The 12,392-nt window shown below is 36.7% G+C and overlaps 1 protein-coding gene across 1 annotated transcript in view; it reads right to left on the bottom strand.

The window, feature by feature from the left end:
- Window positions 1–350: 350 nt before the first annotated feature.
- Window positions 351–12,392, bottom strand: part of SLC39A6 (solute carrier family 39 member 6) — a 114,683-nt gene continuing 102,641 nt past the window's right edge. The window contains exon 9 of the mRNA XM_053714585.1: window positions 351–7,522. Coding sequence (XP_053570560.1) covers window positions 7,370–7,522 — 153 coding nt within the window. The 3' untranslated portion in view covers window positions 351–7,369. The remainder of the gene's footprint in view (window positions 7,523–12,392) is intronic.

Below are 12,392 nucleotides of genomic sequence, written 5' to 3'. Positions count from 1 at the left end.
GCTTCTTAACTTTTGTTTCCGCAGAGAAACAGCTGCATTCGAGGCTTAATAAATCGGTCCCAAACTCTGTCAGTAACCAAAATGTATTTGCTTTTTTTTTTTTTTAAATTGGGCACAAACCTCAAACCCAAATGTTCAATTACATCTCAATAACAAAACCAAATTCAATTTACCTTTGGGATAAGTTACTAATGCTTCACATAACTTGGGAAGTTTAGTTGAAGTGGGAAGTCATGACAAGCACAATTGCTCGAAAGTTCTCAGTTTTATATAAATTTTATTTACTATTATCTTCTGCCCAGAAGAGTTTAAAAAGAATATCAGCAAGAGCAGAAAAAACGAGTCAATCGTTGCATTGTTTATTCTGTAACATTTTTTTAATGAATTCAATGAATGAGTTGCGTACAAAAAACACAATAAAATAAGCAAATATATACATCATTGTATAACAACAACTAAAAAAAAGACAAGACAATGTAAACACTATTAGAATATGGAATTTTCAAAGAAACTTAAGCTACGTAACCAATTAGGATCTGTGTTTGTGGCTGGTAATAGCATTATAAACAATCTACATAACTTGGCTTTTCAAACCTGAACCATTTTTTAACAGAAGGAAACAATTTTAGGGAGTTCAATAAATGTGAGCTCCATATAATAAAACGTGTTTGTTTATGTGAACAACTCTTCCGTAAAAGGTACTAACTACATTTTCATTGGACAAATATATCAATCAGAAAATCAGATATAAAGAGTGCTTAATTTTAGGAACTGTATAGCCAGATATAGCTTATATTACATGTGGTGCTCAGTTCATCTTCAGATGTGTTTTAACACCCTCGAACTAGAGAAGAAAAAATGTATTATTTTCCTAAAGCAAGTAGATGTTCTACAGATTTAAGTTTGAGACTTAAAGGGACAGTCAACTCAAATTTTTTTATTGTTTAAAAAGATAGATAATCCCTTTATTACCCATTCCCCAGTTTTGAACAGAAAACATGGTTATATTAATACACTTTTTACCTCTGTGATTATCTTGCTTCTAAGCATTTTCTGACAGCCCCCTCATCACATGACTTTAAATGTATTATCTATTGACTTGCATTTAAGCCAATTAGTGCTGTGTGGTTAGAATCCACGGGCGTCAGCACAATGTTATCTATATGGCTCACATGAACTAGCTTCCCCTGATGTGAAAAGCAAATACAAAAGCATGTGATCATGGGGCTGTCTTTAGAGATATTAGAAACAGACAGAAATTTAGAGGTTTAAAGGTTATAAAAAATATGTTAATATAACCATGTTGGTTGTGCAAAGCTTGGGAATGGGTAGTAAAGGCGTTCTCTATCTTTTCAAACAATAACAATTTTTGTGCTGACTGTCCCTTTAATGTGTTTCAAATGACTTGTTATAGCAGCTGCAAAGTATAAACTGTATAAGAAATTGCTCTTTTAGGTTTTTGTATATGAAATAGCTGTTAAAATGGGTTGAACTTGTTATCTTATCACTATATATACACACAATAAGACATCTTATCTCTATTTGAGATAACAATTGAAAATTAACATTTTGTTCCTCTATTTTGCACCACCACTGGGAGTGCGATTTATTCAGCTTATTCTCATTTAAAGGGACAGTCTAGTCAAAATTAAACTTTCATTGTTCAGATAGGACTTGTAATTTTAATCAACTTTCAAATTTACTTTTATCATCAAATTTGCTTTGTTTTCTTGGTATTCTTAGTTGAAACTAAACCTAGGTAGGTTAATATGATAATTTATAAGCCATTGAGGTCTGCCTCTTATCACATGCTTTTTAAATTGCTTTTCACAACAAGAGACTAATAGTTCATGTTGGCCATATAGATAACACTGTGTTAAAGGGACACTAAACCCAAACATTTTCTATCATGATTCCGTTAGAGAATATAATTTTAAACAACATTGCAATTTACTTCTATTATCTAATTTGCTTCATTCTTTAGATATACTATATTGAAGAAATAGCAATGTACATGGGTGAGCCAATCACATGAGGCATCTATGTGCAGCCACCAATCACAAGCTACTGAGTCTATCTAGATATGCTTTTCAGCAAAGGATATCACGAGAAGAAAGTAAATGAGATAATAGAAGTAAATTAGAAAAGTGTTTAAAAATTGCATGCACTTTCTAAATCATTAGAGATAAAATATGGGTTTCATGTCCCTTTAACGCCCAGGACTTATTTAAGCGTTAGCACAACACAATACTAAATGCAAGACAATAGATAATAAACAGTCACAGTCATGTGATCAGGGGGCTGTCAGAAGGTTCCTAGATACAAGGTAATCACAGAGGTAAAAAGTATATTAATATAACAGTGTTGGTTGTGCAAAACTTGGGAATGGGTAATAAAGGGATTATCTATCTTTTAAAACATAAATTATATTGTAGACTGTCCCTTATAGTAGCTTCTCTGTACCCATTACTGCAATATTGGAATTTTTAGTATAGGTGGCAATTTCATCAGGGAAATGGAATGACTTTTACTGTTTACAAAGAGTTCATTTACATTTATTTTGTCATTTGAATACATTCCAGCAAGTAAAATGGATCATTGGGAACACATTAAAGGAAAGAAAATGTTACAGTATGTTTTCCTTTTAAAATAAATGTTAACATCTCAGTACTAATGCACTCTGGAATTCTCAGGCTTCAGACCAGCTTAAGCTTGATGTTGTAAAAGGGATGGATTTTTTTTTATACCTAAATGTCTGGAAACAAATAAGAAGCACTTCATAGTAAATCAATTTTTTCTTTCATCAAACACCATCCTTCAAGGGAGATCTGATATCTTTAAATGCCATTGCTTCTAATACACTGTGCTGCTGCTCAGCAGGAATAAACGTGTAACACCCCATGTAAACCATTTTAGGCACACTGTATTTTAGTCTCAATGGTCCCTTTAAGGAAAAATCCAGTATCAGTATTTAGGAATAGAACTTATATAAACAGTTTTAGAAATGTCACACTTTAAAAAGGACAGTAAACACCCTTGAGATTTGAAATATAGATGCTTCAGTTACACATAGTGAAAAAAAATTGCAAAATACTTTTATTATTTAGTTTGAGCATTTTCCTCCCATTAAATTAGCTCTGAAATTGTGGCTTTTTTAATTCTCAGAATTGATAAAGCGCACTGCAGACTTCCCAAGGCTAACCATGCTACATATCTTCCTCTAATTGTCTTTGCATAAGAACTGCAAAACAATGTATTTTATGCTAACATTATGATAGTGGATAGCTTTATCAGATGCGGACTCAAGCCCTGATTGGCTCCTCCAAATAAGGCAAATATTAGGTAGAGTTGTGCTAATAAAAAACGATTGCAGCAAACAAGATGTTAATTTGCTTAAAAAGAGACTGCTGTTATTCTATAGTAAGATGGCAGAAACATCTCATTCTAAGGTGTTTACCGTCCCTTTAACAATGAAAAATTATGGTAAATTTGTGTTGTATGAAAAACAGTTCAATTATTTAATTTAAAGTAGAATTCAAACAGGTCTAAATTATATTGCCATTGCAAACTGTATAAATGGGCTTCAGCATCAAATGGTCTACAACATAGTCTATAGAGTGTAGGTGTGGATACTAGCAGCAAGTAAAGCTTACACCTGCAATATAGTCTAGGACTCACTATAACATTTGTTTTCCAAGTTAAAGGGACATACTAGTGCAAAAATAAGATGCTGTGTGTTAGGAGCGCTCATTATCACTTGAATAAAATGTTCTTAGTGATTAAAAGCCAGTGATTGGCAGCTACATATGTATGTCGCTTCTAATTTGCTCACTGCCAATGTCAGTAGCCGCAATACATTGAGCAAAAAGGTCTAATACATAACTAAAGTTAGGAGAAATTATTAGTGACAGAATAAAAACATCATTTATGCTTACATGATATTTAAAGGGACATGAAACCCAAACTTTTTCTTTCATGATTCAGATAGAAAATACAATTTTAAACAACTTTCCAATTTACTTCTATTATTTAATTTGCTTCCTTCTCTTGTTATCATTTGCTGAAAGGTTTATCTAGGCAAGTTCATGAGCAGCAGGGAACCTGGGTCCTAGCTGTTGATTGGTGGCTGCATATATATATATATTGAATGTGATTGGCTTACCCATGAGTCCGGTTAGAAACCATTAGTGCATTGCTGCACCTTCAACAAATGATACCAAGAGAATGAAACAGATTTGATATTAGGAGTAAATTAGATAGTTGTTTAAAATTATATTCTCTATTTGAATAATGAAATAAAAAATTTGGGTTTCATGTCCCTTTAATGTTTTGTTGGGGTGTCTTTGCCTCCTCCAGGTGGCCAGGTGAAGTATTTCCCATAGGCAATGAATTAATTTGTGGACTGCAATTAGAAAGAAACGCTCTATTGCTTTACATTTTATTTTTGCACTAGCATATAAATTGAAATCAAAAATATTTGATAGATGTACTACATATATGTTGGAATATTTTTCAAAAGATCAACCAGTAACAAAAATGAATATGTTGCCTTATCTGGTATAAAATTATAATAACCATAAGATGACTTAAAAACAATAGTTTTAAGTAATGTACCTATGTGATCTGTCCACATAGAAAAATAATCCTGACAAAGATTACACAAGTCACAACTTGAACGGAGTTTATTTTGCAAAATAATAACACCGCAAATTTGCCTGCTGTCCTTAAAATGGGTAAAAAAAACCACAATGATTTGAAAAACAAACACTAGTTAATCTGTGGACTGGCCAAATGGAAACTGTCAACAGCTAGAAAGTGGTGACATCTTTAAAGGAACATAGCACTCAAATGTTTTTACCATACAGCATCTAAAAAAGTGAAATAATCTATCAACCGCAGAAGCACCTGTATGCTTCCTAACAATACTCATTGGTTGATAAGGAAAACTGCTACAGTTCCACTGATTTAGGATGCACCTCTGTAAACCTGATGAGAAAGCATTACATTTTCATGAACACTCATAAAAAAAAAAAAAAACACATTCTGAAATTCCATTTTTAAAATAAACAAAGGGACTACAGTGTCCCTGTTAAGAATGTTATCACATCACTCTAATCTTTTCCCTTAAAAGGACATAAAACAACTTGGAATTACAAAATTTAAAACAGTCAAGTCGAAATTAAATGTATATGATTCAGATAGAGCACACAATTTAAAACAACTTTTTTTATCTAAATGTATGCATTCTTTTTATATACACACTTTCTCAGACGCCAGCTCCTACTGAGCATGTGCCAGATTCACAGCATATACATGTATGCATTTTGTGAGTGGCTGAAGGCTGTCACATGATTGCATTAGGAAGAAAAACGTAACTAACTGACATTTGTCAGAAATTTAAAGTGAAGGTCCATTTTGATGAATTAAGTTTTTGAAGAAAACAGTGAAATGTCAATTTTGATGAATTAAAGTGCCCTTGTTTTTAATAGGTTTATTAAAAACCGGGCACTAATTCATCAAAATGGACCTTCACTTTAAAGTAAGTGCTTCTGCATTGTCTTTTTTAATATGTATTTACTGTGTCTGCTATTCTACTGCGTTTAATGCTCCTTTAAGCAGTATTGCAATAGATTAAAATACTAACACATAGTGAAAATGTTCAAAATACATTAACGCATTGTTGTAATTGTTTTAAAGGGACAGGAACCCACACAATTTTCTTTCATAATTGGGATAGAACATGCGATTTTAAATAACTTTTCAATTAACTTCTATTATCTAATGTGCTTCATTCTCTTGTTATCCTTTGCTGAAGGAAAAATGTTGCACCACTGGCAGCTAGCTGAACACATCTAGTTAGCCAAATCATAAGAAACACGTGTCCAGGCACCAATCACCAAATAGCTCCCACTGGTGTAGGATATGTGCATATTCTTTTTCAACAAGAGATACCACGAGAACAAAGCACATTTGAAAACAGAAGTAAATTTAAAAGGGTCTTAAAATGACATGCTCTGTCTGAATCATGCAAGTTTAATTTTAACTTTACTATCCCTTTAATGTCTGGACAGGAGCAGTGTTCTCTACATAAAATCTTGCCAGCTGGGGGTATTATAAAGTAGCTGTGTGGGGGCAGTGTAATACTTTCTAATATTATAACATTTTCTGCTATCCAAAAGCACAAATTTATTGCATAATTTTAAATAAATGTAATTATAATTTGAGCAATAAACATTGAAAGCGTTTTAATATTAGCTTAAATGTTGGCTAACATTTAAGCCAGGTGGCCAGTGAAATCAGCCAGGTAGTGAACCCATTAAAAAGGTCCTGGGAAGAACACTGCCTGACTAAAGATTGGCTACTGTCATTTTGTTTGCAAAACTTCCATTGATCAGATCTCTGTCAAGGCCAATTAGGCGTAGCTATATAGTAGCGCAAGGATTTTGAAATGTAAGACCCACAAGTTTCAAAAGCAAAATTACAGCAAAATGAGGCAAAAATTAATAAACAAAGACAGTATAGTGCAGTGTTTTTTTACTACACATAACTCAATCTTTTATAAGTGTTTCATGTCCTTTTAATCCATTTACTCCTGGTATCATCTACCTATAACAACTTCAGTCTAACTAGAAATTTGTAAAAAATCACACACAAAAAGCTTAACCACTGACAAAAAATGTTTTTCAAATGAACAATGTTAAGTGCCCCTTTTTTTTCAAAGCTTTTTTTTTTTAGCAGACAAACAAGAGACGTATTATCAAGTTAAAGATCTGTAAATGTACAAGTTAACAGCTTGAGGATTTTCAATGGAAACAAGTATATATATATATATATATATATATATATATAAATAAAAAGACAAACTTACATTGGCATCAACAAGTTCATACCGTTTAGTTTACAATATCTACTAAGCTTTTTTTTTCTGAATGTCAAGAAAATGTTCCTGCATAATACTAATAAATAAAAAAGTTAAATAACAAATATTCCTCTAGAAGTTTAGTACAGATATCACATAATGTAACCTTTTGCCGTTTAAATGAAGCCTATCTGAAGTATCTAAGTGCAGCTGTTTATATATTAGATAAAAAAATAATAACTACAAAAGAGAAGTTGTAAGTCCATAAAGTTTTTAAAAAAAAAGTAAATCACACTGTACTTAAAATATGCAGTTTGAGAGCTTGACAAATTTATATGAAATTTATCAACCAGCCACAGATTTTTTTTTTTTTTTTTAAAAGCCAGTGACAAATTTTATAGATTGATACATGTAGTATGATAAAAAAAAGTTAGGGTCAAGAATCTCTGGCCCCAGGGATTTGTCAAGCCTGGGTTTACTACATATCAAGATAAACTTGGAAACCTAAAGTTATAGGTTAATACTGAACACAATTGTGTGTTCAAATAAAGAAATAACTAACATAATAAAAAATCCTAATAGAATTCCAGCATTTTGTAGTAGAAAATATCCCCAGCGGCTGCATCCGTGGTCGCTTGCATCATTATGTAACATTTCTGGCACCTGTAAAAATAAAGGAAAATGATATTTACAGTATTTGTATTATAGATATGTATGTACTCTTTAGAAATGTATTTTCTAAAAAAACAAGATAATTTATGTATGTACTCTTTAGAAATGTATTTTCTAAAAAAACAAGATAATTTATATTCAAATAAATTCTAAATCAGTTGCTACTAAGAATATGAGATATTATAACATTGCTTGTTGGGAAACTTTAGTATACCTATGAATCAGTTAAAGGGACAGTCTACTCCAGAATTTGTATTGTTTAAAAATATATAGATATTCCCTTTATTACCCATTCCCCAGTTTTGCAAAACCATCACTGTTATATTAATACGCTTTTTACCTCTGTGATTTACCTTGTATCTAAGCCTCTTCAGACTGCTCCTTAGCTCAGTTTTTTTTGACAGACTTGCATTTTAGCCAATCAGTGCTGACTCATAAGTAAATCCCCAGGAGCACAATGTTCTCTATATGGCACATATGAACTAGCGCTATCTAGCTGTGTAAAACTGTCAAAATGCACTGACATAAGAGGCGGCCTTCAAGGGACTAGAAAACAGAATTTATGTTTACCTGATAAATTACTTTCTCCAACGGTGTGTCCGGTCCACGGCGTCATCCTTACTTGTGGGATATTCTCTTCCCCAACAGGAAATGGCAAAGAGCCCAGCAAAGCTGGTCACATGATCCCTCCTAGGCTCCGCCTACCCCAGTCATTCGACCGACGTAAAGGAGGAATATTTGCATAGGAGAAACCATATGATACCGTGGTGACTGTAGTTAAAGAAAATAAATTATCAGACCTGATTAAAAAACCAGGGCGGGCCGTGGACCGGACACACCGTTGGAGAAAGTAATTTATCAGGTAAACATAAATTCCGTTTTCTCCAACATAGGTGTGTCCGGTCCACGGCGTCATCCTTACTTGTGGGAACCAATACCAAAGCTTTAGGACACGGATGAAGGGAGGGAGCAAATCAGGTCACCTAAATGGAAGGCACCACGGCTTGCAAAACCTTTCTCCCAAAAATAGCCTCAGAAGAAGCAAAAGTATCAAACTTGTAAAATTTGGTAAAAGTGTGCAGTGAAGACCAAGTCGCTGCCCTACATATCTGATCAACAGAAGCCTCGTTCTTGAAGGCCCATGTGGAAGCCACAGCCCTAGTGGAATGAGCTGTGATTCTTTCAGGAGGCTGCCGTCCGGCAGTCTCATAAGCCAATCTGATGATGCTTTTAATCCAAAAAGAGAGAGAGGTAGAAGTTGCTTTTTGACCTCTCCTTTTACCAGAATAAACAACAAACAAGGAAGATGTTTGTCTAAAATCCTTTGTAGCATCTAAATAGAATTTTAGAGCGCGAACAACATCCAAATTGTGCAACAAACGTTCCTTCTTTGAAACTGGATTCGGACACAAAGAAGGCACGACTATCTCCTGGTTAATGTTTTTGTTAGAAACAACTTTCGGAAGAAAACCAGGTTTAGTACGTAAAACCACCTTATCTGCATGGAACACCAGATAAGGAGGAGAACACTGCAGAGCAGATAATTCTGAAACTCTTCTAGCAGAAGAAATTGCAACCAAAAACAAAACTTTCCAAGATAATAACTTAATATCAACGGAATGTAAGGGTTCAAACGGAACCCCCTGAAGAACTGAAAGAACTAAGTTGAGACTCCAAGGAGGAGTCAAAGGTTTGTAAACAGGCTTGATTCTAACCAGAGCCTGAACAAAGGCTTGAACATCTGGCACAGCTGCCAGCTTTTTGTGAAGTAACACAGACAAGGCAGAAATCTGTCCCTTCAAGGAACTTGCAGATAATCCTTTCTCCAATCCTTCTTGAAGAAAGGATAGAATCTTAGGAATTTTTACCTTGTCCCAAGGGAATCCTTTAGATTCACACCAACAGATATATTTTTTCCATATTTTGTGGTAAATTTTTCTAGTTACAGGCTTTCTGGCCTGAACAAGAGTATCAATAACAGAATCTGAGAACCCTCGTTTTGATAAGATCAAGCGTTCAATCTCCAAGCAGTCAGTTGGAGTGAGACCAGATTCGGATGTTCGAACGGACCTTGAACAAGAAGGTCTCGTCTCAAAGGTAGCTTCCATGGTGGAGCCGATGACATATTCACCAGATCTGCATACCAAGTCCTGCGTGGCCACGCAGGAGCTATCAAGATCACCGATGCCCTCTCCTGATTGATCCTGGCTACCAGCCTGGGGATGAGAGGAAACGGCGGGAATACATAAGCTAGTTTGAAGGTCCAAGGTGCTACTAGTGCATCTACTAGAGTCGCCTTGGGATCCCTGGATCTGGACCCGTAGCAAGGAACCTTGAAGTTCTGACGAGAGGCCATCAGATCCATGTCTGGAATGCCCCACAGTTGAGTAATTTGGGCAAAGATTTCCGGATGGAGTTCCCACTCCCCCGGATGTAATGTCTGACGACTCAGAAAATCCGCTTCCCAATTTTCCACCCCTGGGATGTGGATTGCAGACAGGTGGCAGGAGTGAGTCTCCGCCCATTGAATGATTTTGGTCACTTCTTCCATCGCCAGGGAACTCCTTGTTCCCCCCTGATGGTTGATGTACGCAACAGTCGTCATGTTGTCTGATTGAAACCGTATGAACTTGGCCTTTGCTAGCTGAGGCCAAGCCTTGAGAGCATTGAGTATCGCTCTCAGTTCCAGAATATTTATCGGTAGAAGAGATTCTTCCCGAGACCAAAGACCCTGAGCTTTCAGGGGTCCCCAGACCGCGCCCCAGCCCATCAGACTGGCGTCGGTCGTGACAATGACCCACTCTGGTCTGCGGAAGTTCATCCCTTGTGACAGGTTGTCCAGGGACAGCCACCAACGGAGTGAATCTCTGGTCCTCTGATTTACTTGTATCGTCGGAGACAAGTCTGTATAGTCCCCATTCCACTGACTGAGCATGCACAGTTGTAATGGTCTTAGATGAATGCGCGCAAAAGGAACTATGTCCATTGCCGCTACCATCAAACCTATTACTTCCATGCACTGCGCTATGGAAGGAAGAGGAACGGAATGAAGTATTTGACAAGAGTTTAGAAGTTTTGTTTTTCTGGCCTCTGTCAGAAAAATCCTCATTTCTAAGGAGTCTATTATTGTTCCCAAGAAGGGAACCCTTGTTGACGGAGATAGAGAACTCTTTTCTACGTTCACTTTCCATCCGTGAGATCTGAGAAAGGCCAGGACTATGTCCGTGTGAGCCTTTGCTTGAGGAAGGGACGACGCTTGAATCAGAATGTCGTCCAAGTAAGGTACTACTGCAATGCCCCTTGGTCTTAGCACCGCTAGAAGGGACCCTAGTACCTTTGTGAAAATCCTTGGAGCAGTGGCTAATCCGAAAGGAAGTGCCACGAACTGGTAATGCTTGTCCAGGAATGCGAACCTTAGGAACCGATGATGTTCCTTGTGGATAGGAATATGTAGATACGCATCCTTTAAATCCACCGTGGTCATGAATTGACCTTCCTGGATGGAAGGAAGAATTGTTCGAATGGTTTCCATTTTGAACGATGGAACCTTGAGAAACTTGTTTAGGATCTTGAGATCTAAGATTGGTCTGAACGTTCCCTCTTTTTTGGGAACTACGAACAGATTGGAGTAGAACCCCATCCCTTGTTCTCCTAATGGAACAGGATGAATCACTCCCATTTTTAACAGGTCTTCTACACAATGTAAGAATGCCTGTTTTTTTATGTGGTCTGAAGACAATTGAGACCTGTGGAACCTCCCCCTTGGGGGAAGCCCCTTGAATTCCAGAAGATAACCTTGGGAGACTATTTCTAGTGCCCAAGGATCCAGAACATCTCTTGCCCAAGCCTGAGCGAAGAGAGAGAGTCTGCCCCCCACCAGATCCGGTCCCGGATCGGGGGCCAACATTTCATGCTGTCTTGGTAGCAGTGGCAGGTTTCTTGGCCTGCTTTCCCTTGTTCCAGCCTTGCATTGGTCTCCAGGCTGGCTTGGCTTGAGAAGTATTACCCTCTTGCTTAGAGGACGTAGCACTTGGGGCTGGTCCGTTTCTACGAAAGGGACGAAAATTAGGTTTATTTTTGGCCTTGAAAGACCTATCCTGAGGAAGGGCGTGGCCCTTACCCCCAGTGATATCAGAGATAATCTCTTTCAAGTCAGGGCCAAACAGCGTTTTCCCCTTGAAAGGAATGTTAAGCAATTTGTTCTTGGAAGACGCATCCGCTGACCAAGATTTCAACCAAAGCGCTCTGCGCGCCACAATAGCAAACCCAGAATTTTTCGCCGCTAACCTAGCCAATTGCAAAGTGGCGTCTAGGGTGAAAGAATTAGCCAATTTGAGAGCACGGATTCTGTCCATAATCTCCTCATAAGGAGGAGAATCACTAGTGATCGCCTTTTCTAGCTCATCGAACCAGAAACACGCGGCTGTAGTGACAGGGACAATGCATGAAATTGGTTGTAGAAGGTAACCTTGCTGAACAAACATCTTTTTAAGCAAACCTTCTAATTTTTTATCCATAGGATCTTTGAAAGCACAACTATCTTCTATGGGTATAGTGGTGCGTTTGTTTAAAGTAGAAACTGCCCCCTCGACCTTGGGGACTGTCTGCCATAAGTCCTTTCTGGGGTCGACCATAGGAAACAATTTTTTAAATATGGGGGGAGGGACGAAAGGTATACCGGGCCTTTCCCATTCTTTATTTACAATGTCCGCCACCCGCTTGGGTATAGGAAAAGCTTCAAATTTTAAACTGAACACACTTTATTACTGCAATTGCGAAAAAGTATGAAGGAATTGTTCAAAATTCACCAAAATTTCACCACAGTGTCTTAAAGCCTTAAAAATATTGCACACCAAATTTG

The sequence above is a fragment of the Bombina bombina genome, chromosome 5 (assembly GCF_027579735.1).
Source record: "Bombina bombina isolate aBomBom1 chromosome 5, aBomBom1.pri, whole genome shotgun sequence".
Taxonomy (NCBI): Eukaryota; Metazoa; Chordata; class Amphibia; order Anura; family Bombinatoridae; genus Bombina; species Bombina bombina.
This window is presented reverse-complemented; position numbering and strand designations above follow the sequence as displayed.